The sequence below is a fragment of the Muntiacus reevesi genome, chromosome 1 (assembly GCF_963930625.1).
Source record: "Muntiacus reevesi chromosome 1, mMunRee1.1, whole genome shotgun sequence".
Taxonomy (NCBI): domain Eukaryota; kingdom Metazoa; phylum Chordata; class Mammalia; order Artiodactyla; family Cervidae; genus Muntiacus; species Muntiacus reevesi.
The window spans coordinates 159454385-159481778 of record NC_089249.1 but is presented as its reverse complement, the minus strand read 5'-3'; the positions used below and the strand labels follow the sequence as shown (position 1 = coordinate 159481778).

The following is a 27394-nucleotide window of genomic DNA, read 5'->3' as shown; positions in this document are numbered from 1 at the left end:
AGCAGACATCCCATCCTGCTGGCTTGGTTTAAAGAAGAAAAGAAAGCTTTGTTACTGCCCTGGGTAATTCCGGGACAGGCATCCCAAGAGCGCCCTGTGGGAGGCTCATGCTCCAAAGGAGCCCCCTGTTCTCAGCTTGAGGTTCCACAGCCACCACACAAGTGAAGTGCACATCCACACATCTGCCAAGGCCTGAGTTTGCCACAGTTCAGCCTCCACTCCAGAAGGTCCACCGGGACCTGCATGACTCAAGCAGTCAGCCGTAATGAACTGAGTCAAAGAGAAAGGGAACCCAAGGTGTATTGCAGAATATTTAAATGTTAAACTCTCTCTGTTTTCATATGTGCTTAATTACTATGCAGAATACTCTTTTTCCCCTTCATAGCTTTGCTAATTCTTATTCATCCTTCTAAACCCAACTCGAGTTGCTTGTTTTGGAAAGCATTTCCTGATACCCCACCCCATTCTTTGTGCCTCTTGGGCCCCCTGTATGTATTTCAACCATGCTTATCATATTGCAACATAACTGTGATGACAGGGACCAGATCATTCTCAAGTTTGTAAGTCCAGTATCCAGTAAGGTAAATAATAAATCACTGAATTAATAAATGAATGACTAGGTACATTTAAATAATAGAGGCAGGTTTTAAGTTCCCTCTTTTATTAGAAGCTCTCCCAATTCTGTAATTACTGTAATTTAAGATCAAAAAGAGAGATGTGCTTTTAGAGGAATTTTCTGATAAATATCATGCAAAACAAACATTTAATAATGCTTACTTGAACACTTCTCAGATGGCACTAGTGGTAAAGAACCCACCTGCCAATGCAGGAATAAGAGAGGTGGATTGGGAAGATCCCCTGGAGAAGGGCATAGCAACCTACTCCAGTATCCTTGTCTGGAGAATCCATGGACAGAAGAGCCTGGTGGGCTAAGGTCTGCGGGGTCACAAAGAGTCGACACAACTGAAGTGACTTAGCACGCATGCACTATGTAGCAGATACCACGGTAGCAATAAACACAAAGCAAAATACAAAACAGCCTGTCTGGCCACTCAGGGGAAGGAAATTCTGAGGGTCTTTTGACCACTCTATCAGCAAACTCCTTAAAGTGATCAGAATCACATGGACTTAAAATAATATATCTAAGATCTCTCTTTGAAAATTAGAGAAGGCATTTGTCAGTAGCTGAAAAAACCAGGTTAGAAGAGGCCATAAAGATACCACTCACTCTTTCCTCATACTTCCTGCAGACACGAAGTATAAACCGTTCACCACTTTAAGAACATGTTTGTTTAATGCACCTGAAGTAGTACAAGTGTTTTTCTATGCACATAAACTACTATAAACATCAAAATGACTGTGTACCCACAAGATTCAAACAAGTATGACTAAGCTTTTCCCACAGATCTTTAACTCTTACTGTAAACATCTCATAATCAAAATCAAATTTGTTTAAATAAACATTAAAAGATAAATCTGTAAAACAAATCTTCTCAAAGAAATGAACTAAGATAACACTAAGACTATTTTCTTTGCCCTACTAGCAATCAATGATCTCAGACATGATTTAAGATCAGCCTAGGTCTCCTGACTACTCTATCCAGTCTGCTTTCCTATCCCTACCTCCATGATATCTTCACCAGTGACACAGTTATTAAGGTCATGTTTGAAAGTTTTCTTCTATACTTCAATTTAAAAAAATTTTTAATTCAAATTTTAAAAAATAAATAAAAGCATTCTTCCCTCCAACTTGCTACCCCACATCTACTACAACCTCACATTTTCCAGATTCAGACAGGAACCTCTGACATTTACCTTGTGATTGAGCTCACAGTGAACAAAGCAATCTGTTAAGGAAGACAACAGATCCTGCTTCCCCCTTCACCAGATCTCAGGAGTAAGGGCTCGATAGTGGACAAAATGAAAATGGAAACCAAAAGAGGTTTACATTTCTAATTAAGATGATTTATATCAAAGAAGACTACAACATGGAAACTTACATTACCATATGTAAAATAGATAGCCAATGGGAATTTGCTGTATGGCTCAGGGAACTCAAACAGGGGCTCTGTGACAATCTAGAAGGGATTGAGAGGGATAGGAGGGAGATGGGAGGGAGGTTCGGGAAGACATCTATGGCTGATTCTTGTTAATGATTGACAGAAAACCACAAAATTCTGTAAAGCGATTATCCTCCAATTAAAAAAAAGGAGGGAAAAAAAAGGAGGGGGGGAGAAAGGAGATTCTATTACCAAATGAGCCAATCATTTCTTCCACCTCTTCTGTCCATATCAACACACAACTTGGCCTATGGATAAGGAAAAAGTCAAGCAAAATTTAGAGGCAAACTATAAGCCCAAATGGTACCTTCTAGTGGCAAACGGTAGGTAGAGGGGCAGAAAGGAAGGAAATGTTTCCAATTTGCTAAGTGGAAAACAGCTTCCCAACTCAACAGTCACTCCAAGTGCAGGGAGAAATTTCCTCTAAAGACTAAGGGTTAAATAGGTAACTAATTATCCGCAAGATCCAAAAATTCACAAAGACTAGCTGGAGTTAGTAAAGGAAGGGGTGGGCAAAGAGGAGTCAGCCAGTTCTGGTTCAACTGCAGAGAAAACAGATTCCAGGTCTGGTGTATACATAAGTGAGCTTCCCAGGTGGCTCAGGGGTAAAGAATCCACCCACCTGCTAATACAGGAGACACAGGTTTGACCCTTGGGTCGGGAAGATCCCCTGGAGGAGGAAACTGCAACCCACTCTAGTATTCTTACCTGAATAATCCCATGGACAGAGGAGCCTGGTGGGCTAAAGCCCATGGGGTCACAAAGAGTCAGACATGACAGTGACTGAGCATGCATGTATACATAAGTATCTACAGCTGCAAAGAAAGAGAGCCTTTTCTTTGGTTTCAGACAATCTCAAATGTTGGAATTATGTGCCCTCCGTAAAGACAGAGTAGAGAATTCCTGGGTGGCCCAGTGGTTAGGATGCCATGCTTCTACTGCAGGGGCACAGGTTCGATTCTTGGCTGGGGAACTAAGGTCCTGCAAGCTACACAGGAAAAATGAGAAAGTAAATGAGAAAAATGAGATGATTAATCTCAAGTGAAGTTAAGTCTAGATTTATTTTATCAACATATTCCAAATTATCTTTTTTCTATCAGTCACTGGACTCTCTGAGAAGCAGCTAACACTGGTCTAAGGCCAACTCTCAACTCAAACAAAGCAAGCAGATCTGGATATATCACTCAAAGCGGTTTTGGGGATGCTAAATTCTAAGAAATTTTTCTAAATGGCTAGAAGCAGAGAATGAGCAAGCTGCTGAATTCTGAAACCTCTTCCAAATAAATTCAGAAGGTTCTAATGCACAATTAACTTCACTTTTTGAGTTCACTGAGATTCAATGCCATTGCTAGATCAGTGTAAGCCTCAATAAAAGGTAATTGAATTAATGAACATATTAAGCATCTCCAACCATTTATCTACATATAGAGATCCCTTCTACACTCTCCATGAATCTACTCTCATCAGCTACCTCAGTCTTTAGAGCTTAGACCAAAAAGGTCTTGTCCAAGGAAGGGCTTTAAGATGCAGTGATGTGTTATCCTTAAAAAGATCAAAGACTTGAGTCTGGTCTTCCACAGCAAACAGACTATTCTGATTAAGTGTTATGTTAAAAAAAAAAAAATCCCAGGTAACACATACATGGCTGAGTAGGCATTCCATCAGCATTCTGCAAATTTTCCAAATCTCAGTAAATGAAACAACCACTCACCTAGAAAATGGGCCTCATTTGATTCCTTACTCTTTTTCTTATCAAAGTCACAAGACCTTGTATTTCTATTTCTAAAAGAGACCTTTAAAAATCTTCACAGATACCACTCCAGTTCAAGCTACCCACATTCTCTCATATAATCTGTATGTTTCCCCCCACTGGTCTCCTTGTCCTCACTTTTGTCCCTCTACAATCTATTCTCCACAGCAGCCAAAGTGCTATTTTTAAATGCAAATTGCATCCTACTGTTCTCCTATCTAAAATCTTTCAACTGCTTTCTGCTGTATTTAAAATAAAATTCAAAATCTTCACCATGGTCTATAAGACCCTGTATGATCCAGCCACTATCTCTCAGATTTTTAATACTCTTTTCTCTAATCTTCATGAGTGTCTCCTTATCTTTTATGTATTCCCAGAAAAGTATTTATATGAATTTATGTAGAGGATAAGTTAGTCAGTATCAACATAGGTACATTCTCCTTCCTGATTTCATGGATGGATCAACAATTTTTTCAAAGATACCCATCAAAAAAACAATGCCCAAGGGTATGGAATAACAATACAATATGGTGGGATAGACCTGAAAGGCAGTCCATGCTAAACTCCACATCATACAATTGAAGTCCTTCTATAACATCCTTGCCTAGGGGCCAAAGTAATAAGTTAGGGAAGAGAATAATCACACTAAACACAACTGTCCTCCTTAATTGTGGTGCCCTCTGACTAACACTCCAACTTTCCAACATCTAAGAATGTGGTCTTTAGCATCCTGAGCTTAATACAAAGGCAGTAACTGAGGAGGTCCACTACTTCCTCTACCAAGCCCATGCTCTTCAGTGACCTGCTACCTACTTATTGCATGGTAAACAAAACAGAACATGGTCCCAGTCCTGCTGGAATTGATATATGGGATAGGGACAATAAACAAACACCAAATAAATAAAGAAATATATTTTATGATATTTGCTACAATGAAAAAGGGAAGAGTACTATCAAAGAGAATAATAATCTAATGATCTAGATGCAGGGGGAACCATTAGGAAAAGCCAATATAATGAAAATTTAAACGAAGACTTGAAAATTGGGCTAAGTAGATAAAATGAAAGAAGAGTTTTTCAGGTACTATTTAATCTAATTCTCAGCTTCATTTTATATAAGATAGTAACAATAATGTCTACATCTCATAGGGTTGTCAAGTTGTCACAGGGTGAAAAAAGAAAATGCATGCCAAACTTGACATTCTAGAAATATTAGCTATTTCTTTAATGAGCATGTGTGATTTTATGATCAGAAAAAAAAGTTATTTTTTAAAAAGTGTCCCTGATACTGCCAAGTACAATAAATTATTGGTTAAAAATTAAAATATTTCCTCATCCAAACACTTCAGTTGACTGAAAGATTTATTGGGCAAGTAATGTCTATTGTTTTATCTCTAAGTCCAGTATTCAGTTCTGTTCTTTCTGAGCATATCAGAAACACGTTTGACTGACTAGCTAGTCTGGGTAGAAAAGAAATTTCTGAGTAAATTAGTTACAGAAGAAAAGGATAACAGTGCAAGAGGTCTTACAATTGAACAATTTAAGAAGCCATTTAGAAATTATTCCATTCATGAGGCAAGAATTCTACGCATTCATACAGGTACTAAAAATCACTGGAAGATTTTTCTCAATTTCATTTTTTTTGATGACATAAAATGTTTACTGTTTGCTTCCTTTCCTCCCTATTCAATCATTCAGCCAATACCTATAAAAGCATCTTCTAAACATAAGGTACTATTGGGAGATTAGGAATACAGATAAGTAAGACACTATGTTTGCCATTATATAATAACCAGCAAGTGATTTTACAAAGCACTTTCACAGTTACCTCATTTGAACCTTGCAAGATCTTGAAACATTCTTGTCATCCTTTTCTACGAATGAGGAAACCAAGCCCAGAGAATTTAACTAACTTGCCTTTGGCTATTCAATGGATCTGAGATAGGGATCTGCACACAAGTCTTTTGACCCTGAAGTCTGGATTCCTCCTTTACTCTAGGAGCTTACACTGCTGCAAGGAAACTAAAGCAAAAGTAACTTCAATACATGGTGAAATGTATAATAAGAGAGGTACCAAAAAAAAAAAAAAACTGTAAAAGAAGATCAATGGAGGAAAACATTTTGACTACCTAAGGGAGAGGTAGGGAGGTGTAGCAATGGCAAGGAAACAATCAGGAAAGGTTTTATGCAGAAATAAGTGGCCTTTGAGCCAAGTGTCTTGAAGAGGGGGAAGATTTCCATTGGATAAAGGAAAAGAGTATTCTGGGTTGAAGAAATAATATGAATAAGGAGACAGGAAAACACACACACTTCATTTAGGAAACACATAAAGCCTAGTTTGCCTGAATTATGGAATACTTGTTGAGGAAGAGAACAAGAAGAAAACAGGGCAGGCTAGAGCAGAGGACTGGATACCAGGCTAAGAGTTTATTTTGAGTTCCATGTTTTAACCCTAGCTGGGCACTAGATAACCTATGGTGCCCTATTAATTTATTTTCAAATACAGATGCCTGGGTTTCACCCAAGACTTTAACTCAATAGGCCTTGTGTGAGGTCCCGGCATCTGTACTTTGTAAAAAAAACTCCTAAGCAATTCTAACAAGCCACTAAGGTTACAAAACTACACTGTAATCAATGAGGAAATCACAGAATACTTATGAGCTAGAAAATGTCACTGATTTTTTATTCATTTAATCAATCAACAAATATGATAAGCAGTTATCACTGTCAGGCACTATGAAGGAACCAATGGAGGCCAATGCAAACAAAACAGACCCTGACCTCAAGGAATTTATATAATCTACATACAAAGTCAGTTCAGTTCAGTCACACAGTCATGTCTGACTCTTTGCAACCCCATGACTGCAGCATGCCAGACTTCCCTGTGCATCATCAACTCCTGGAGCTTGCTCAAACTCATGTCCATCCAGTCAGTGATGCCAACCAACCATCTCATCTTCTGTCGCCCCTTCTTCTCCTGCCTTCAATCTTTCCCAGCATCAGAGTCTTTTCTAAGTTCTTTTCAGTTCTTCACATTTGGTGGCCAAAGTATTGGAGCTCCAACTTCAGCATTGTCCTTCCAATGACTATTCAGGACTTATTTCCTCTAGGATTGACCAGTTTGATCTTGCAGTCCAAGGGACTCGTAAGAGTCTTCTCCAACACCACAGTTCAGAAGCATCAGTTCTTCAGTGCCCAGCTTCCTTTGGGCTTCCCTGATAGCTCAGTTGGTAAAGAATCTGCCTGCTATGTGGGAGACCTGGGCTCAACCCCTGGGTTGGGAAGATCCCCTGGAGAAGGGAAAGGCTACCCATTCCAGTATTCTAGCCTGGAGAATCCCATGGACTGTATGTATAGTCCATGGGGTCGCAAAGAGTCGAACAAGACTGAGCAACTTTCACTCACAGCTTTCTTTATGGTCCAACTCTCACATCCATACATGACTACTGGAAAAACCATAGCTTTGACTAGATGGACTTTTGTTGGCAAAGTAATGATATCTCTGCTTTTTAAAATGCTGTCTAGGTTGGTTATAGCTTTTCTTTCAAGGAGCAAGCATCTTTTAATTTCACGGCTGCAGTCACCATTTGCAGTGATTTTGGAGCCTAAAAAAATAAAGTCTGTCACTGTTTCCATTGTTTCCCCATCTATTTGCTATGAAGTGGCAATGTGGAGACCTGCGGAGAAGGCAATGGCACCACTCCAGTTTTCTTGCTTGGAGAATCCCAGGGATGGGGTTGCACAGAGTCAGACACGATTGAAGTGACTTAGCAGTAGCAGCAGCAGATGAGACCTGATGCCATGATCTTCGTTTTTTGAATGTTAAATTTTAAATCAGCTTTTTCACTCTCCTCTTTCACTTTCATCAAGAGGCTCTTTACTTCCTCTTTGCTTTCTCCATAAAGGTGGTGTCATCTGTGTATCTGAGGTTATAGATATTTCTCCTGGCAATCTTGATTCCAGCTTGTGCTTCCTCCAGCCAAGCATTTCACATGATATACTCTGCATAGAAGTTAAACAAGCAGGGTGACAATATACAGCCTTGACCTACTCCTTTCCCAATTTGGAACCAGTCTGTTGTTCCACGTCCAGTTCTAACTGCTGCTTCTTGACCTGCAAACAGATTTCTCAGGAGGCAGGGAAGGTGGTCTGGTATTTCTATTCTTTAAGAATTTTCCACAGTTTGCTAAAGATTAACCCACACAGTCAAAGGCTGTGGCATAGTCAATGAAGAAGAAGTAGATGCTTTTCTGGAATTCTCTTGCTTTTTCTATGATCCAACGGATGTTGGCAATTTGATCTCTGGTTCCTCTGCTTTTTCTAAATACAGCTTGAACATCTGGAAGTTCTTGGTTCACATACTACTGAAGCCTAGCTTGAAGAATTTTGAGCATTACTTTGCTAGCATGTAAGATTACTTTGCTGCATACACAGCAAAAAGTAAATTAAAGTCAATCATAAATACTATGGTATTATGGAAGCATATAGGAGGGATGTCTAACTAATCTTGGGAGATTAGAAAGACTTCCCAGAGAAAGTTATATCTAAGCTGAGTCCTGAAGGTTAAATAGGATTTGACCAGGCCAATGGGAGACAGAAAGATTGTGTTCTAGGCCGAGGGAGAGCTGGGGCAGAGACCCAAAGGTGAAAAAGGTCACATCTCATTTGTGGAACTGAAGGAGAAAGAGGTTGAGTACAGATGCAGTATACAACTGAGACAAGAACCAACACATCAGAAAGAACAAGTAGTGAGGACAGAGAGATGATGAGGACCAGGATTAGACATTCTGACTTTACTCTGAGGGCAATGAGGATCCATAAAATGGTTTATGAAAGGAAAAACAAAATTAGCTTTGCATTAAACATTGTGGTATTGGCATAAAGACAGACATATAGACTAATGGAATAGAATAGAAAGCCCAGAAATAAACCGTCATGTATATCAAAGGGAAAAGGACGGTCTCTGCAACAAATGAGAAATGGAGAAATGCAAGTCAAAACCACAGTGAGTTATCACCTCACACCCATTAGAATGCAACTATTCAAAACAAGAAAGAAAGAAAACAGTAAGCATTGACAAGGATGTAGAGAAATTAGAACCCTTGTGCATTATTGGTATGATTGTAAAATGGTACAATAACTATATAAAACAATATGGTGGTTCTTAAAAAAGTTAAAAATAGAACTATATCATTTAGCAATTTTGCTTCTTGGTATATATCCAAAGAAATTGAAAACGGGGTCTCTAAGAGACACATGCACACCCTTATTCAAAGCAGTATTGTTCACAATAGCCAACAGGTGGAAGCAACCCAAATTTCCACAGAGGGATGAATAGGTAAGTAAAATATAGTATGTGTATACTTGTGATGGAATATTACTCAGATTTAAAAAGGACGGAAATCCTGTCACATGTTACAACATGGGTGAAACTTTAGGACATTAAGCTAAGAAAATGAGCCAGTCACAGAAAGACAACTACTGAGAAATTCCACTTTTTTGAGGTACCTAAGTAATCAAAATCATAGAAACAGAAAATAGAATAGTGGTTACCAGGGACTGGAGGAAGAGGGAAATAGGGAGTTGTTTAATAGTACAGAATTTCAATTTTGCAAGATGAAAAAGATCCAAAAACCGGTTGCACAACAATATAAACATATTTAATACTAACTATTGAATTGTACACTTAAAAATTGCTCAGATGGTTAAAAAATAGATTTGTATTTTAACAGGAACTCTGGCTGGCAATACGGACAATATGGATGCAAGGCAAGGAACAAGACTGATAGGGAGACTAGTTTAGAGGGTTGTGGCAAAAGATGATGATAGCAGAAGGAACTCGCCTGAGGTGAATGGATTCAAAATAGAAAGGAGGCAAAATGGTCAGGGCATGATGATTGATAAGATGTAAAAAAGGGGAGAGATCAAGGAAGAAGGGAAAGAGAACTCTAGTTTTAGAAAAGCAAAGCACTATACTAATACTTTTACAAGTTATTAATTAATTTAATAAACATTTATTAAGGAGTTACTTGTGCCAAGCACTACAGAAGGCTTTAGACAATTGTTCTGCCACCTTCACAGAGCAGTTTCTCCTTTTGGAAGTTCATCTAAACTAGCCCTTGACACAAAGTGTCTCCTTAATAATTATTTGTTGAATAGGATATAGACACGAGCAATTACTATGAGAAGTCGAAGTGTACTAAAATGAGCACGTTGAGGAAATAAAAGTTTATGATTCATTTTGGAAATCATTGATCTAAGAACCTACCATGTAAGCAAGCAATGGCAACTGTGATAACAAGAGAAGAGCAACATAAACAGCAAGGAAACACAGAGTAGAGCCAGTGATTAGGTATCAAGTATAGGAATGCTGAAATGCCCTAAAGTAGTAAGAATGTGTGAGAGGTCCATCCTCCCACCATTGTCCTATTTGCTACAGAATCCAAAGTAGGAGAAGCTCTTGAGTCAACACAGATCCAACTCTGATGGATGATACCACCTGTCAAATTAAGAAAAACATATTTGTCAAAATTTCTGTTAGAAACAGGTTTAGCCTAAACTCACAAGGGGTTCTATGAATTCAAATGCCATACTAGTTTCACAGTCATGGAGAGGATTGAAAGAAAGATTAGCTAGAAGTCTCCTGAAGCATTTTGTATATCCTCTGTCCTATCACTATCAATCACTGAAAAGATTTGTCAGTTGCCCAAAACCACCCTGAAAGAGGCAGATGTCTGTGGCTAACAGCTTAATGGCTGGAAGTTCAAGTGTTGGGAAGCAGTGTCCACTCATTCACCTATTTATCCATTCACCTAACAAATATTTATTGCATGCCAGTTACGTGATTCAACACTGAACAAAATAGTCAGGATCAAGGAGCTTAAAGTTGAGTAAATGGGATTATAGTCAGGTAGAACTTGAGTCAATCCCAGTTTCACTACTTAACTAAGAGACCTCAGGTAAATTAACTTCTTTTTCAGCCTCAGATTTCTCACCTGTAAAATGGGAAAATACCACATATTCGGTGGGATTGTATGCTAATGTATCCTCCCCACCCCAAAGGAGAGGCTTAGTAGGACCTGGCCCACTGAAATAAGAAAAACAGCTTAATGATTTTCATTATTATTACGCAGAAAGTAATACAAGCAGTTGAAAAACGCCTCCTTCTAAATCAATAAAATGTTTTCTAGTGAAAAAGCTGATAAACAGTATCTGCACAAGGAAGGTATCATTCAGAGCACTCCTTGAAATCCAGATGCTTTATGAAGTTATCTCCACTTAGATGTTCAGTAAATATCTCAAACTCAATCTGTTCAAAACTGGCCTCTTGATTCTCTTCCATCTTGTACCTCCTGAAGTTTTCCCATCTCCATTAACAGAAACTCTACCTTTCAGATGTTCAGGCCAAAAACTTCAGTTATCCTTGAATTATTTCATCTTCTCACACCCCTCACCCAGTGCATCAGAAAAGTTTGTTTTCTCTACTTTCAAAATAGATCTAAAATCACAAGTCTCACTGCTACCACTCTGATCCAAGTAAGTCACCATTACCTCTCACCTTTTTTGCATAGTCTCTATTTATTGCATGGACTCTGATGCAATAGTCTCTCTTAACTAGTCTTTCTGCTTTCACCTTTGCCTCCTTTTCAGTCTATTTACCACACAGTTGCCAGGGTGATCCTGTTAAAAGGTAAGTCACATCATGTCGTAATTCTACTCAAAAACCTCCAAAGACTTCTCAATTCATCCTGAGTAAAAGAGGAAACTCTTACAATGGTCTATAAAGCACTTTGCAGGCTCTGGCCCATGTTTCTTCTCTGACTTCCATCTACTACTATTCTTTTTTTCCTTCTGCTGCAGCCACATCTTCAGAGTTCTTTGACCACACCCAGCACCAGGCATTTCTCCCTCCATATCTTCACACTTGCTATTTCCGCTGCCTAGAACACTTTTTCCCCAGATATTCACATAACTAGTTCCATTATCTCCTTAATTTTTATCTCTTCTGTGATATCTTCTCTATCCACACACTCAAAATTGCAAACCCTAGAGCACATAGCATCATATATACAATTTGTTTTCTTGTTTAGTCTAACTCCTCTCCCACCCTTGATGATTACAATGTAATTTCCATGAGGGCAGAGATCATCATTTGTTCATTATTATATTCTAGAGTCTTCCCTGTAGCTTAAATGGTAAAGAATCTGCCTGCAATGCAGGAGACCTGGGTTCGATCCCTAGGTTGGAAAGATCTCCTGGAGAAGGAACTGGCAACCCACTCCAGTATTCTTGCCTTGGAAATCCCATGCACAGAGGAGCCTGGCAGGCTATAGTTCATGGGGTCTCAAAGAGTTGGGCAACTAACACTACACTATATTCCCAGTACCTGGAATAGTGCAAGACACATAGTGGGAGCCAGTAAATTTTTTTCTTTAATAACTAAATGAGCTAGAGGCATGCTAGCAAGTCAGAGGGAAACTTCTTTAAGAAAAAAGTAAATTAAATGAACTCTTCTATTATTTGTAGGTTAGGCTGCCAACCTCAAATTCTTATTTCTCAAATGTCTTAAGGAGTTACTAAAAATAAGGGCTGAAAACATGTACCACAATTTATTTAGAGATTTTTAAAATTACTAAATGACCAAACCAAAAAGTTAATAAAAGCTGCATTTTTTTCAGAAGTAAAGAAGATGCCAACATGTATTCATAGGAATGCTTTAGCTATTTTTACAAGTATAAATGGAATAAACTTCTAATTGTGAAAGGACTTGAGATGTAACATTTCACACTATTTTTGACTGCTGGCTCTTTCCACTGGAGTTAATGCAGCTTCTACATGTACTATGGACCCAGCCACACAGGGTATCATTATACAGACCCTATTTAAGAGACTGACCTTCACTAGAGAACTTGGAATTTGACATAACTTGGAAAGTGGAAGCGAGAAGAGAGACAAGGGCATCCCAGGTCCTGGAAGGCATATCTAAGGCCAGCACATGTAGAAGATAGCAAAAAGACCCACCTAACTAAAGGGAGCAATTTGAATTCTGAAATCCGATTAGAGAAAGTCTAGAATACTAAACAGAAGTTTTTAAACAGAAGCATCACTTTATCAAAGTATGCTTAATGAAGATTACTTATGTAGTAACATATCAAACTGAAACAAAGGCAGACCAGGGACAAGAAAAGCAGCCACATGCTTGAAAGGTAGAGGGCATGGCTATGCTGCCAAAGTTAACTCAAGGCAGGCACCAAACAACTTTGCATTTGACTCAAGGTAAGTTCTCTTGTCTGGAGAGTCCCTTGGATGGGGTAGCCAGGTGGGCTACCGTCTATGGGGTCGCACAGAGTCAGACACAACTGAAGCAACTTAGCAGCAGCAGCAGCAAGGTAAGTTAGACCAGGAGAATACTGGGTCACACAAAAATAAGAAAAGCAGTAGGCAAAACCAATGGCAATATCATAGCACACCAAGAAACTGGAATCGGGGTCTGGCTGCTCATTTTTATAAATAATGCATGAGTTTGGTTACTGAACCCACAGAGTTTCCTTTCATTGTAAGCTCTCTGATTATACAAGACTTCTTAGAGATCTGACAGAAACTGACTCAGAAACAACACGTATCAACCCATATAAACAAGGAATTTCCAAAGTAATTCTTCTTTAATAAAGAAGGTGGGGAAGGAGGTAGAAATGGTGAGTGAGAAGAGGATGAGGGCTTTGTGAATTAAAAATTCTCTTCAGCCACTTGCAGGGCTGAACATTCCCTCATGAGTGAAGAGCATTTCTTTCAGTACCAAGTATCTAACTGGCTGAGGTGACTTTGCTGTAAAGAGGCCAAGCAATTGCTCTGTTTGTAGCTGCCATGCCATGTTCAGTCGCTTCAGTCGTGTCGACTCTGCGACACCATAGACTGTAGCCTGCCAGGCTCCTCTGTCCAGGGGACTCTCCAGGCAAGAATACTGAAATGGGTTGCCATTCCAGAGGATCTTCCCAACCCAGGAATTCAATCTACATCTCCTGCATTGCAGGCAGATTCTTTATCACTGAGCCACCAGGGAAGCCTCCCTTTTATAGCTAAGTGGCTCTTATTGCCACAGTGGAAAAAAGAATAGTTTTTTCATGAAGAAATGGCAAGAAAGACTCCAAAACATCCTACCAATTCTTTTGCTGACTCCCTTGACCAGAGTATTGTCACCTGAGGCCCCTACCCTACAGCTCAGCTCATCCACCAAATTCCCAATCTTCTAGGCACTAAAAGGTTCTGTACAAAGAGGTTCCTCCCCCAAAAAAGGAGTTCCCCAAACTGTTTGATATGAGGATATTTCCCTCCTTGTACCTTTCTTAACAAAGTAAAAAACAAAAAATATCCCAAAACCAAACCATAAAAACCATTATGAGATAACATGTAATCTGTCTGTAAGCATCTCTCTCCTCTCTTTCTTTGACATTCCCCCTACCTGAATATGGAATAGAAAACAGCATGTAAGTTGGTGGCAGCTACTTTTTGATTATGAGTAAGAGCTAACCTTAGGACGAAGCTGACAATGTAAGCATAGAACAAAGAAATGGGGAGAGATGGGGGGGTCTCTGGATAACATCTATTTAGCTGCTGAATTAAACCAAGCTCTAACTAATAAGCTGGAATTTCAGTTTATATGAGTCCTTTTGTTGTTTAAGGTCATTTAACTATTTTCTGTTACTTGCACCCAAATACATTCTAATATATCCAATAACCAGAAAACAGCTTTCCCAAATAACACAAAATATACAAAGTTAGTCAGAAATGAATTCTACAGATACAACATGTGTTACACATACAAGAACCTGTGTTCAGGACTATGGGGAATACATAAGTGAATTAAGGACAGTATGTTGCAATAGAAAGAGTATAGACTTTGAGGTCAGATTAACCTAAATCCAAATCCTACTTTGAGGAAGTCACTTAATTTCTCTAAGCCTTAGGTGTCTCATCTATAAAATAGAAGAAACAGAACTACAGAATTGTGAGAACTATAGCTAATATATACAGCACCAAGCATAGCACTCAGTCCACTTAGCATTCAGTGGGTGCTTAATAACTAGTAGCTACGATTTTTAAAATGAGAGCGAGTCTTTACCCTCAAGTAGGGTAGAAAAGACAAATAATTATAATGTGCTGAGATGTTTATAGGGTATGAGATATTGCAACAAGGCTGCAAAAGGTTCCAATTCTTCACCCCTTACTGAAACAATGTTCTTTGACACAAAGAACTTTGCAGTGTGCTCCCAGTGTGGATTCAGGCATGTGACTTGCTTTGTCCAATCAGATATTAGCCAACCAAACTGGAACATAAGCAGAGTCGTGAAAAGCACTTGTATAAATGTGCTGGCACACTCTTGCTATTCTGGTATCATCTTAAGAAGGAGGAGCCCAAGTTAGCCCACCAGTCCCAGAAGACAATGGGAAACAGCTGAAGCAAAGTGCCCACACAAAGCTCACCCTAGAGCAGACCACCAGCAGACCTGCGGATAGGTGACTGAGCAAGAGAGAGAGCAGCAAAACTGCCCACTGGGCCACTGGGCCCAGTTCAGCTTAGCAGAACCTCCAAAGGTATGAGAAAGAAGTGTTTATTGTTGCATGGTTTTGTGGTTGAATATTACACAGCAATAGCTAACTGACCATAGGGTTATATTTCTGTCTTTAAAAACCAAAGATTTCCACTTCCTTGATACTCGTGACTAAATGAAAGACAAGGTTAGGTCTTCTGAGGCAAAGACATACTTTCAGATTCTTAATTCAACTCATTAAACTCGAAAGTACCTGATCTTTCATCAAACTGCTTTCTCTTTAACAAATACTAATTTGCTTAAAAACTTAGAAGTCTATGCTTACTATAAGTGGTTCAAAAAAACACTCGTAAATGTCTGTTCCAAGTTCAATTAATGTCTACAATTACAATGAACACTTGTAGAAATGGCTGAGGTCCAGAAAAGTCTGTATCACCACTGTATGTGAGAAACATTCTTCTTAATAATATCAATACTTTATAGGCATCACTAAGAGCTATGCTTCTCTACTGTAATTACTGACAAACTATTTTGAGAGAAATAAGGAATGGTGCTCACATTACTGTGGAGGACAGGCATTCCACCAACCCCAAGTTCTAAGTTTGCTTGATGTTATTAGTAATTTATCTTTACGATCCTTGGTGAAACCAACAGTTGTACTGTCAAGTCAAATTATCAGACCATTAAACCTAGGAGTTTCCAGAAATCTATGCCATGATGGCCTTTATTGATCTCCTTATGAAAAACAAGCAAGAATATTTGGATATTTGGGCTTCATGACCTTTGGCCTATTAATATAATAATAAAGATTATTAATGATAAGTTGTATCAATATCTCATTAATTATACAGAAACACTCACAAAACACTTACTGTATCTTGCATATGACTATAAGTAAGCTACTAAGCAACAGAAAATATTATTTAAGTGCAACATGGTCAGAAGAATGTTGTACTACGTAAATCATCCATTTCTGCCCTTTTGGCTACATCCACTTTCAAATTTGAGGCATGATCACAGGTTTTAAAGCATATTCTTATTTGTCAGTAAAACTAATACACAAGCCCTTTCAATGAACTCACATTTCAGAAAACAATGATATAAACAGGGGGTGAAACAAATAGTTTCACAAGAGTTTATGATTGGTGTCAGAGCTCTGGTGGATAGAGGGCTTGAGAGGAGAGAGTTTTATCTTTGAGGAATATATACATACTCACTTCTGAGAAAAGAAATGCACAGAAAATATTTCTTGATCCAGGATGCTGGTTATGGGTGTGTTCATTTGTGAAAACCTAGTGAGATACACATTTTCCATATGTGTGCTTTTCTTTATACTTTGTAAAAGGTTTTAAAATTTTAATGACATAAACAGCAGTACAGAATTAAGTACTAAAGGAAAACTACTGACAATTCGAGGAGTTCAGGAGGGACTGGTCACTGTTAATGCTATAATAGTTAAAATGTATTAAGCAATTACTGTATGCCAGTTACTGTGTTAAAAAAGCATTTTACATCCTCACAGTATCACTGTGGTCATAATCTTAACCAACAGCATTTGCCACAACTACATAATTACTTCTTTCTCCTTGAAACCCCTTCCTTTCCATTCCAGGCCAACACACTCCTGGTATTCTTCCTATTTCCCTAGCTACTCCTTAATCTGCCTTTCCCACCAGACTTTAAAAATTCAAATACTTTAACACTCAGCTATAGTCCTCTTCTCTATCTAGACTCCTTGGGATAGGTACTACTATTATTATTCCTGTCTTACAAATGAAAACATTGCAGCACAGGGAGATTCAATTATTAGATTCAATTAGTTATTATGGAATCCAAGAATATTAAGAGATATCGCAATCAACACTACAGAGCCCATGCTCTTCACTACCTCACTAACCCACTTTCTTTGGCCTTCCATATAAGAGGCAGGACATAGCTATACACATTCCACATTCTGGTGTTCTCAGTAATTGAGAAAAAAGACATTGAGTGAGGCACATGGGACCCTCCTTGATAATATATTAAGGATTAATACCAGGTACGAAGCCAGTACAAAACCAATGCTATTGCAAATTCTGTTGAACAATTTTCCTTCTTAAATTCTTCACTTTGTATTCTGGTGCTTCTCAAGGAGAAATGTGAAATCATTCTAGAACATAGAATCTGAAGAGTTTTCAAGAATACCTAGGAGCCTTATGAAGACCTACTAAACCTAGAGTATTCTAGGAATACAAATTTTTAAGAAGCGACCCAAGCAAATTATGAAGCTGGTAACCTAGTACCTGAATTTGGGAAGCATTTGTTTGACAGGAGATTCTCTGGTCCTCAGAGGCCCTAAGTAGTGACCACTACATATTTACCTACCTAGAAGAGACTGAAAATGAAATGAGATTAGAGATGTAAACTCTACAAGGAGTACTTTCCTCCAATCAGGACACTAGAGCAGCGACAGTGGAATTTTAGATCAGGACCCCACACATTTCTTAATAGTCTGGGAATTTGTTGCCATGATACAGCATGTAGCCAAGTGACATCATCCCTTGGTTTAGGAGGGGTCATCCTGCCAGCAACAACCAATATAATATTTGAGCACTCACTCCCAGTTCAGTTCAGTCACTCAGTCATGTCCGACTCTTTGCAATTCCATGAACTGCAGCACGCCAGGCATCCCTGACTCTGTCCCAGAGTTCTCACCAAGTGTTATCAGGGAATCCAAGAGTATTAAGAGATATGGCAAATTGTCCCAAGGCTACAGAAGAAAGCTTTGTTAACAATGCCCTTTTGCATAAACATAAATGAATACATATTTTGCATACATATGTGAGTAACAATTAGAGTGGAACCATAAATGCTGAAACTAAAGCAAAGAAGTCACTTCAACATGCTTATTGAAGTCTTACCTCTGTGAGTGCATGCAACTGTCCTTGATGTACACACACACCCATGAACCTACAAAACAAAACAGATTTTTTTTAACAAATGAAAAGGACATGAACATAACTAGTGTAGTTGTGCATGCATTAGAGACAGTCCAATACCTGTAAAGTCTACTGTCCTGAATAACACTGTAGTTTCTCAAACTTTAATACCACTCTTCTAAATTCTAAGTTTATCATGAAATATCTGGCTGTGGCAAGATCCGGTAGTAAAAAGCATTGGTGGAAGAGGGAAGGGAGCAAGCCTTTAAAAACAGCATGGTATAATGGAACAAGCACCAAGCTGGAACCAAGGAAACTTGATACTGGTTTAGCTTGGCCATTATCTGTCTACATGCTCACACACACAAAAAGGTCACAAACCCTATGGTTTCCTCAGTTTCCTCATCTAGAAAGTAAGTAGGCTGAACTACCCAATATGAAGGTCTGTAATTTCCAATCAATGAACTGGGGTTGGGAATACCCACATTTATTAGAGGACAGAGAGCTAACTTGCTTAACATAAAAAAAACTCTTCTAAATATGTAATTTTAAAAAGAACCCAATAGAAAAATAAGCAAAAAGCATGTACATAAAAAAAAAGTAAAAATCCACAGAGAAATAAGAATAAAGGGTTAATCATATAAAAATGTGCTCTCCCTCATAATTAGAGAAATGTATACTAACACAAGGAGCTATTACTTTTTAAATCTATCAGTGAATGAAGATTAAGAATGATAATGATTGGGAGTATTCCTCGAGATGGATCCAGTGGTTAGGACTCTGCTCTCACTGCAGAGGGTGCAGGTTCAATCCTTGGTTAGGGAACTAGGATACTGCTTAGGAATGCAAGCCCAACAGGACAGCACCCCCCAACCCCCAGAAAAGAATGATAATGCTCAGTGTTGTCCAGAATGGAAGGAAACAAGAATAGGAAATACGGCTCAGTTCTCAGTACAACTTTTTCAAAGGGTAATTAATTGATCATATCTAGTAAAAATTTTCATTACTCCAATTATCCACTTCTAGAAACTTATCTTACAAGTATACTCAATTTGGTTGAGCAAAAATTCACATAAAAGGACATCTACTTTTATGTGTATGTGAATCTAAATACCCATCAAATAAAAGACTTGTTAAATATTTACATTATAATTCATAGATTAGAATACTATACAGGCATTAAAAAAGAAGGAAGTAATCCTTACGCCTGACATGACAATATACACAAAATATACTGCTAAATGAAAATGTCAAGCTTTAAAATGCCATTTGTGTAAAAAAAATTTATGTATTAATAGAAAGTATCTAGAAGCATTAATAATAGATCATACTGAGGAGATAAAGGGTGATTTTTATTTTTTAGTGCATATACTTAAGTTATATTTGAAGTTTCTTCAACCATCAGCTTACATTTTTAGGTAAAAATAATTTTTAAACAAAAATCACAAATCAATTATGATGACTGATGATAATCATTAAGTGACAGAAGATAAATGACATAAAGCCAATGACACTCAGGGCTTAGGTTGTCAAGAAAATACCCACAAGGCCCAAGTAAGCTCTAGTTTAGAAGAGAAAAGAAAAGGGAAGAGATTGACTAAAGTGATAGTGAAGGCACAGCAGTGACTGCTCGAAAGGACCCTAAGGTTCTATGAAGGCAGAGTCCAAGTCATAGCACCTAACAGCGCCCAGCAAGTGGTTTGCTTACTCAGCGAACAACTACTGAGTGGAAAGGAAGTGAGTGAGGGAGAAAGCCTGGTCAGCTGTAACAACACAGCGGTTAAGACCTGCTGCTCTAACCAAAATTTCTAGTGTGAAAATTTCACAGTTTCTCCAAGAGGTTTTATTTAGACCACTGATTTTCCCTAAGGGCATCCGGAGACATGGTGGGGACTTGAGAAAGGAAAAAAACCCAAGGAAATATCTAGGTAGCACTGAAAATGAGCTGCAGGTTTCAACGACAGGCTAAAACTTACCTCTTGGGAATAAACAGGCTTAGGAATAAAAAGGAAGTGAAATAAGAGAGTAGTTAAAAGAGGTCTGGGAAGAAAAAATAAAAGAGGTCTGGGACTTCCCTGGTGGTACAGTGGATAAGAATCCACCTGCCAATCCTGGGGACATGAGCTGGATCCCTGATCCAGGAAGATGCCACATGCCACGAGCCCCAACTACTGAGCCCACATGCTGCAACTACTGAAGCCCAGCACACCTAGAACTCGTGCTCTGCAGCAAGAGAAGCCACCACCACGAGACCCTTGCACACCACAACCAAGAGTAGCCCCTGTCTGCTGCAACTAGAGAAAGTCCACACACAGCAATGAAGCCCCAGCACAGCCAAAAATAATTAATTAAAAAAATTAAAAGTACAGAAAGAAGATAACTGACAATCTAGATATCGATTTTAAAAAAAGCTCTGAAGGTAGAGGGTGTAGGTTCAAATCCCATCTCCACTTGTTACTAGGCAAGCATTAGTTTCCCTAAAAGCATCTGTCTACAATGTGGGAGACCTGGGTTTGATCCCTGGGCAGGGAAGAATCCCTAGAGAAGGAAATGGCAACCCACTCCAGTACTCTTGCCTAGAAAATGCCATGGACGGAGAGCCTGCTGCAGGCTACTGTCCATGGGGTCGCAAAGAGTCGGACACGACTGAGCAACTTCACTTTCACTTTCATAGGATAACAGTGTCCACAAAGTAAGGTTGTTGGAAAGACTAAATGAAACAACTTCATTCATCGGTCAGTTTCTTTACTGTGAAACTCACTACCTAATATGGAAGAGAATGAGATAAGCAATGTAGGACAGGTAAAAGTCTAAAGAATAATTAACATAAGTAACACAGAGTGCTGGAAGACTGAATCTGGAATGCTGAATGTTTCTGGGTGGCATGGCATAGGGTCTTTGCAGATACAGCACCTGACAGCTTCAGTTTAACATCAGAAACCAGCTGGGTAAAAGAGAGGAAGCTGTACCAGAACAAAGGAAATCCGGGCAAGATAAATGAGAAAACAATCAATCTGGGGGAGCTGAAGTTTTACAAGTATCTTTTTTTTTTTACTTATTAAAGACGTTTTATTTTTTTTTTTGTAATAATGTTTTCATTGAAGGACAGTTGATTTACACTATTATATTCACCTCAGGTGTACAGCAAAGTGATTCAGTTATATATATATTCTTTTTCAGATTATTTTCCCTTATAGGTTATTACAATATATTGAGTATAGTTCCATGGCTATATAGTAGGTCCTTCTTGGCTATCTATTTTACATATAGTAGCATGTATATGTTAAACCCAAACTCCTAATTTATCCCCCTCCCACCTTTCTCTTTTGGTAACGTTAAGACTGTTTTCTATGTCTGAGGGTCTATTTCTATTCAATGTCATATATGTATACATATATATGTATGTGTGTATATATATATATCCTTTTTCAGATTCTCTTCCATTATAGGTTATTACAAGATACTGAACATAGTTCTCAGTACTATACAGTGGCTCCTTGGTGATTACCTATTTTGTGTATAGTAGTGTATCTGTTAATTCCAAACTCCTAATTTATTTCCCTCTTTACCTTTTGGTAACCATAAGTTGGTTTTCTATGTCTGTGAGTCCATTTCTATTTTATAGATAATTTTACTTTGTACTTTTTAAGAGTCCACATATAAGTGATATCATGTGGTTATTTGCCTTTGTCTGACTTACCTTCACTTAGTATGATAACATCCAAGTCCATCCATGTTACTGAAAGTGGCATTATTTCATTCTTTTTATGGCTGAGTAATATTCCATTGTGTGTATATACCACATCTTCTTTACTATAGAGGTATCTTTAAAAAACGTCAGTGTTCTTTAAGTGTTTGTACAGTTCCTCAGTCACCAGAATTATGAGTCAGTATTCTATTCATTTAACAACTATTTGTTGAGTGGTCACTAAGTGCAAGACATTAGGGACAGAACAGTGAATAAAACAAAGTCCCTGCTCTCAAAGCAGTTTCATTCCAGGGGTCATTCTACTGGAAAGTAATTGTAATAAAAAGTTAAATGGATGTTTTGCAGAATGCAGTTAAATTGTTGTGCATAAATAGCTGTATCTAGTGAACCTCTTACAGGAAGGATGCTGCCCTGAGATTACATGGTATTTCTGCCTAAGGATGATTCTATTCTTATTATCCCACCATAGCAAAAAGAGGTAAATAATATACAATAAGCTTTTATTACCATATACAATAAGCTTTTATTACAAAAATTTTACTATAATATTACAATAAGTAATATACAAAAGCTTCACTACAGCTTTCTAAACTATAAAGGGCACTGCTGCTGCTAAGTCGCTTCAGTCGTGTCCGACACCGTGTGACCCCATAGACGGCAGCCCACCAGGTTCCCTCGTCCCTGGGATTCTCCAGGCAAGAATACTGGAGTGGGTTGCCATGTCCTTCTCCAATGCATGAAAGTGAAAAGTGAAAGTGAAGTCGTTCAGTCGTGTCCGACTCTTAGTGACCGCATGGACTGCAGCCCACCATGTTAATGGTTTTTTAACCTCTGTTAATGGGATTTTCCAGGCAAGAGTACTGGAGTGGGGTGCCATTGCCTTCTCATAAAGGGCACTAGCAGGGGTTAATAAATAAGACCTACTACTTGTTTTTATAAAATTTTATTGGAATATAACCATGGTATTTTCTGGGGCTGCTTTTGTGCTACAACAGCAGACTTAAATAGTTGTGACAGAGACTGTATGGCTTGCAAAGACTGAAACATTTACTATCTCGTCCTTTACCAAAAGAGTTTGCTAATACTACCTTAAAAGACTGTTAGGAGGATAAAATGGGATATTTCAGGTACAATATCTAGCCTATGATCAAATAAAGGTTAATTGGTTTTTATTTTATTATTACTAATGATTTTAAATTATACCATCTCTTATATGACTATCAGAGTTACCTTTTCAAAACCTGAACTATGTCATTTCCTTCTTTATAAACCTTCAATGGCTCCCTTCTGCCTATAGAATAAAGTCAAAATTCCTTACCACAGCATTTGAAACTTTCCATGATGTATTCTAGCTTATCTTTGGAAGCTCACACTTTCCCATGAGCCTTATTCTTCACCCATTTCTCCCTTTCCTCTGCTTCTATCCTACAAATATATTTAAATTTACTCATCTTAAAAAATGCTTCCCTTGTCCCCTCTCTAGTGGTTCAACAGTAAAGAATCTGCCTGCAATCCAGGAGCTGTGGAGATGTGGGTTCGATCCTTGGGTCAGGAAGATCTCCTGGAGGAGGAAATAAGTTTCTAATGGCACTCCAGTATTCTTGCCTGGAAAATCTCATGGAAAGAGGAGCCTGGTGGGCTACAGTCCATGGGGTTGCAAAAGAGTTGGACAGGACTGAGTGATCAAAACAACAAAAACAAAGCCCCATCTCTAAAATATGATCCTAAGTCATTCTTTGCATTTGTAACCAACCTTTAAGAGTAGGTTACATATACTATAGGGCTTCCCTAGTGGTTAAGACAGTAAAGAATCTGCCTGCAATGCAGGAGACAAGGGTTCAATCCCTGGGTTGGGAAGATCCCCTGGAAGAGAAAATGACAACCCATTCCAGCATTCTTGCCTGGAGAATTCCATGGACAGAGCAGCCTGGCGGGTGACAGTCCATGCAGTCACAAAGAGTCGGACACAACTGGGAGACTTAACACTTTCACTTTACATACATATCTTCACACTATTTGGCTTCCCTGGTAGCTCAGCTGGTAAAGAATTTGCCTGCAACACAAGAGACCCTGGTTTGATTCCTGGGTCAGGAAGATCTGCTGGAGAAGAGATAGGCTACCCACTTCTATATTCTTGGGCTTCCCTGATGGCTCAGCTGGTAAAGAATCTGCCTGCAATGCAAGAGACCTGGGTTCAATCCCTGCGCTGGGAAGCTCCCTTGGAGATCTTCGTGGCTACAGTCCAAGCGGACACAACTGAGTGACTAACACTTTCACTTTACATACACTATCTACATATCTTTAACCTTCCTTTGTTCCTAAACTCATTATAACCTGCCTTCTGCCCACATAACTCTTTCTGTAACTTTCCTTACTGTGGAAGATTCAGAGTTTCATTTGTCTCTGCATTTCTAGTACCTAGTATAGTATCTTACACACAGTAAGCAAGATCTCAGTAAAGATTTGTTGAAGGGCATGAATTATGTTTATGACCTGGAAACTTAACTTCAAGCTCCTCCCTGAGTTGGAAGACTTCATTTACTTACTGAAAATTATCCTTCTAGGATCAGCTAAAATTTCATTTTCTCTACAATGATCTTTAGGATGCCTTCAGTTAACATTAGTACTCTTTCTCTTTCTTCCTGGCTCCCAGCACTGCTAATATCCTTCTTTGCAAGATTGCTCATTAGCATAAATCAAGAGGTCCAAGGTCTGGAGTCTGACCGCTTGGATTTGAATCCTGGCTCTGCTTACTGACGACCTCTCCGTATTTCAGGTTTTTTCCACATGCAAAATGGAAATGTTGGTATTATCTAACCTATATGGTTATTGTGAGGATTAAAATAACTTGAGCTCTTAGAACATAATATGCACTAGAGAATGTTAGCTATTACTCTTTTAACCTTTCTGACTTCTCCAGATCGGAACATAAGGAAGGAAGACTTTTAAGAGTACAGAACTCATCTAATTTATTTCTGTATACACACAATGCTTTGCACATAAGATGCTAAACAAGTATTTCTTGAATGAAAAGGCAATAATCACCAAATTAGTTTCATAACGTAAACTCGTTTTATAAGAAAGAACATTTAGAGGCAGGTACAAGACTAGAAAACCAAGAGGTATTTATTTTATTTCATCAAATATTTGTATAGAAGGGAGGCAATAGGATTCTATTAGCAAAACAATGGCTACATTCTAAAGTTATAAACGTCATCTAGAAACTGAAAGTACTTGGTTTGAGTATGATTTACCCTTGCTTCCCACCCCCTCAGACCCACCATCACCATCACCACACCACCCACGGAGATGTCACAGACGACACGTTCAGGCAGGCACTGGCTTCGTGTGACAATCTTCCCCACTCCCTACTCACATCAAAACATCATAGTGGTGTCGCACAATTCTACTTCTACGTGAAACTTTTCTGCTAGACCTCCTCAACCTCATTTCCTTTCCACCACCACCACCACCACATCAAAAATGGTGTTAAAGAGCTGGCAAGCTGAGACAGGCATTAGCTTTCTATTGGAAGAAGAGCTTGAGCAGTGTTAATCATTCAAGTTGCTATAAAAAGCATATACTTTTATTTTTTAGCATATACTTTTAAAAGGGAAATATTACTCATCCTTAATAGGGAAGTGATTTATGCCTAAAAATGCATTTAATATATCAACAGTAAGTTTTCACTGAAATTTTTATTGCTACTTTAATAAAAATCTAAACTGTGGCCAAAGCTGAAAATCTTTCTTGGTAAGAGACAGGATCTTAAAAAAAAATTACAATATGAATGATTCTTATTCTCCACTACCACCACCCAAAATCATGCAAGCTTAAATTACTTAGCTCAGAAAGGGGACATTTTCTTAATGGATATACTTGAAACTGAGTGACAGATTACTCAAATTTGTTATTTTTAATTTCATATTACATACACATTTGCACTGTCTTTTAAACCAGTGCTTCCTAAATTTTAATATGGAAACAGATCACTCAGAAGCTGTGTAAACTGAAGAGTTTGATTCTATAAATCAGGGGGAGAACTGAAATTCTGAATTTCTAAAAAGCTCCCAGGTGATCCTAATGCTGCCTGGTCTATGGAGCATATATTGAGTAGCAAGGCTCTGTCTAGAACAAAGACAGCTAGCTGATCACTACTCTAAAGTTACTAAGACTATTACAGGAAATTCCCAACTGTGATACTACTGGTAAACTAGAGTTTGACCAGAGACTTAATTATCCTGTCTTTCCTGTAGAATGATTTACCATTCCCCATAAACTATCATAACCACACTTTTCCATAACTTAGCTTTTTTCCTCAGACTGTTTCCAATGTTTAGAATGCCCCACCCTTCATTTTCACAGAGTTATATTCTGCCCCAAAGCTCATTTCCTTTCCTCAAAACAAATCTGGCTCTAAGTAGAAGTATTTCTGAAATAGCATGCTTCTGAATTACCAAGGCACTCCATCTACACCACACTGCCACATTATCATAATTTTCTACCTTTAACTGTTTCATAATATGCCTTATATTTCCCTTAGGAGACCATAAGCTTCTAAAAGCACTCTCGAGTGGCATACGACAGTATATAAACACTTGCTGGATAATTTTTTTTATATATATAATTTAAAACACAATTCTGACCACTCAAATATTACTGAGTGCCAACTATGTGCCAGGCACCAGTAACAATCATAACAATTATTAAGAACTAACTCAAAGAGCGCTTACGGTCTAGGCATTGTTCTAAGCACTTTATGTTATATTCATTTAATCCTCATAATAACCCAAAGAAGTAATACTTTTATTAACCTGATCACATTGATGAAGAAAATGAGGCTCAGAGAAATTAAGTGATTTGTCCAAAGTCACACAGCTAATAAGTGGCAGAGTCAGAAGTCAAATCTAAACAGTGGGTTCCAAAGTCTGTGATTTTGTTTTGTTTTTTTTTTTGCGGGGAGGAGGGCGTGCCATGTGGCTTGGGGGATCTTAGTTCCCCCTACCAGGGATCAAATCCAGGGCCCCTGAAGTGCAAGCATGGAGTCCTAACCCCTGGACCACCAGGGAATTCCCAAAGTCTGTGCTCTTAACCACGATGTTAAAATATCTTTCCGTAAAGTTATAAAGAGGATATAAAAATGAGTAAGACACAACCTGTTCACTTAAGAAGCTATTGGCTACTCATGTAAAGTAATTAGCCTCCAACTAATAAAAAGAAAAAAAATAATAAAAATAAAAAAAATAAAAACTTAAAAAAAAAAAGAAGCTATTGGCTACTCAAAAAATTGTTGTGGCAGCTCAGAGCTCCTGATATAAGTCCAAACTCCTTAGCATGTTATTCAACAGCCTGAATGATCTAACCCAAATCTCTCTTTCTTAATCTATTACATCCATCTGCATTCTCTAT

General features: G+C 38.3%; 1 protein-coding gene across 2 annotated transcripts in view; it reads right to left on the bottom strand.

The window, feature by feature from the left end:
- Positions 1-27394, bottom strand: part of TESK2 (testis associated actin remodelling kinase 2) — a 135941-nt gene that overhangs the window by 21168 nt on the left and 87379 nt on the right. For both annotated transcript variants that reach the window (XM_065914119.1, XM_065914122.1), the window contains exon 4: positions 18259-18307. In XM_065914119.1, the coding sequence (XP_065770191.1) occupies positions 18259-18307 (49 nt within the window). The remainder of the gene's footprint in view (positions 1-18258; positions 18308-27394) is intronic.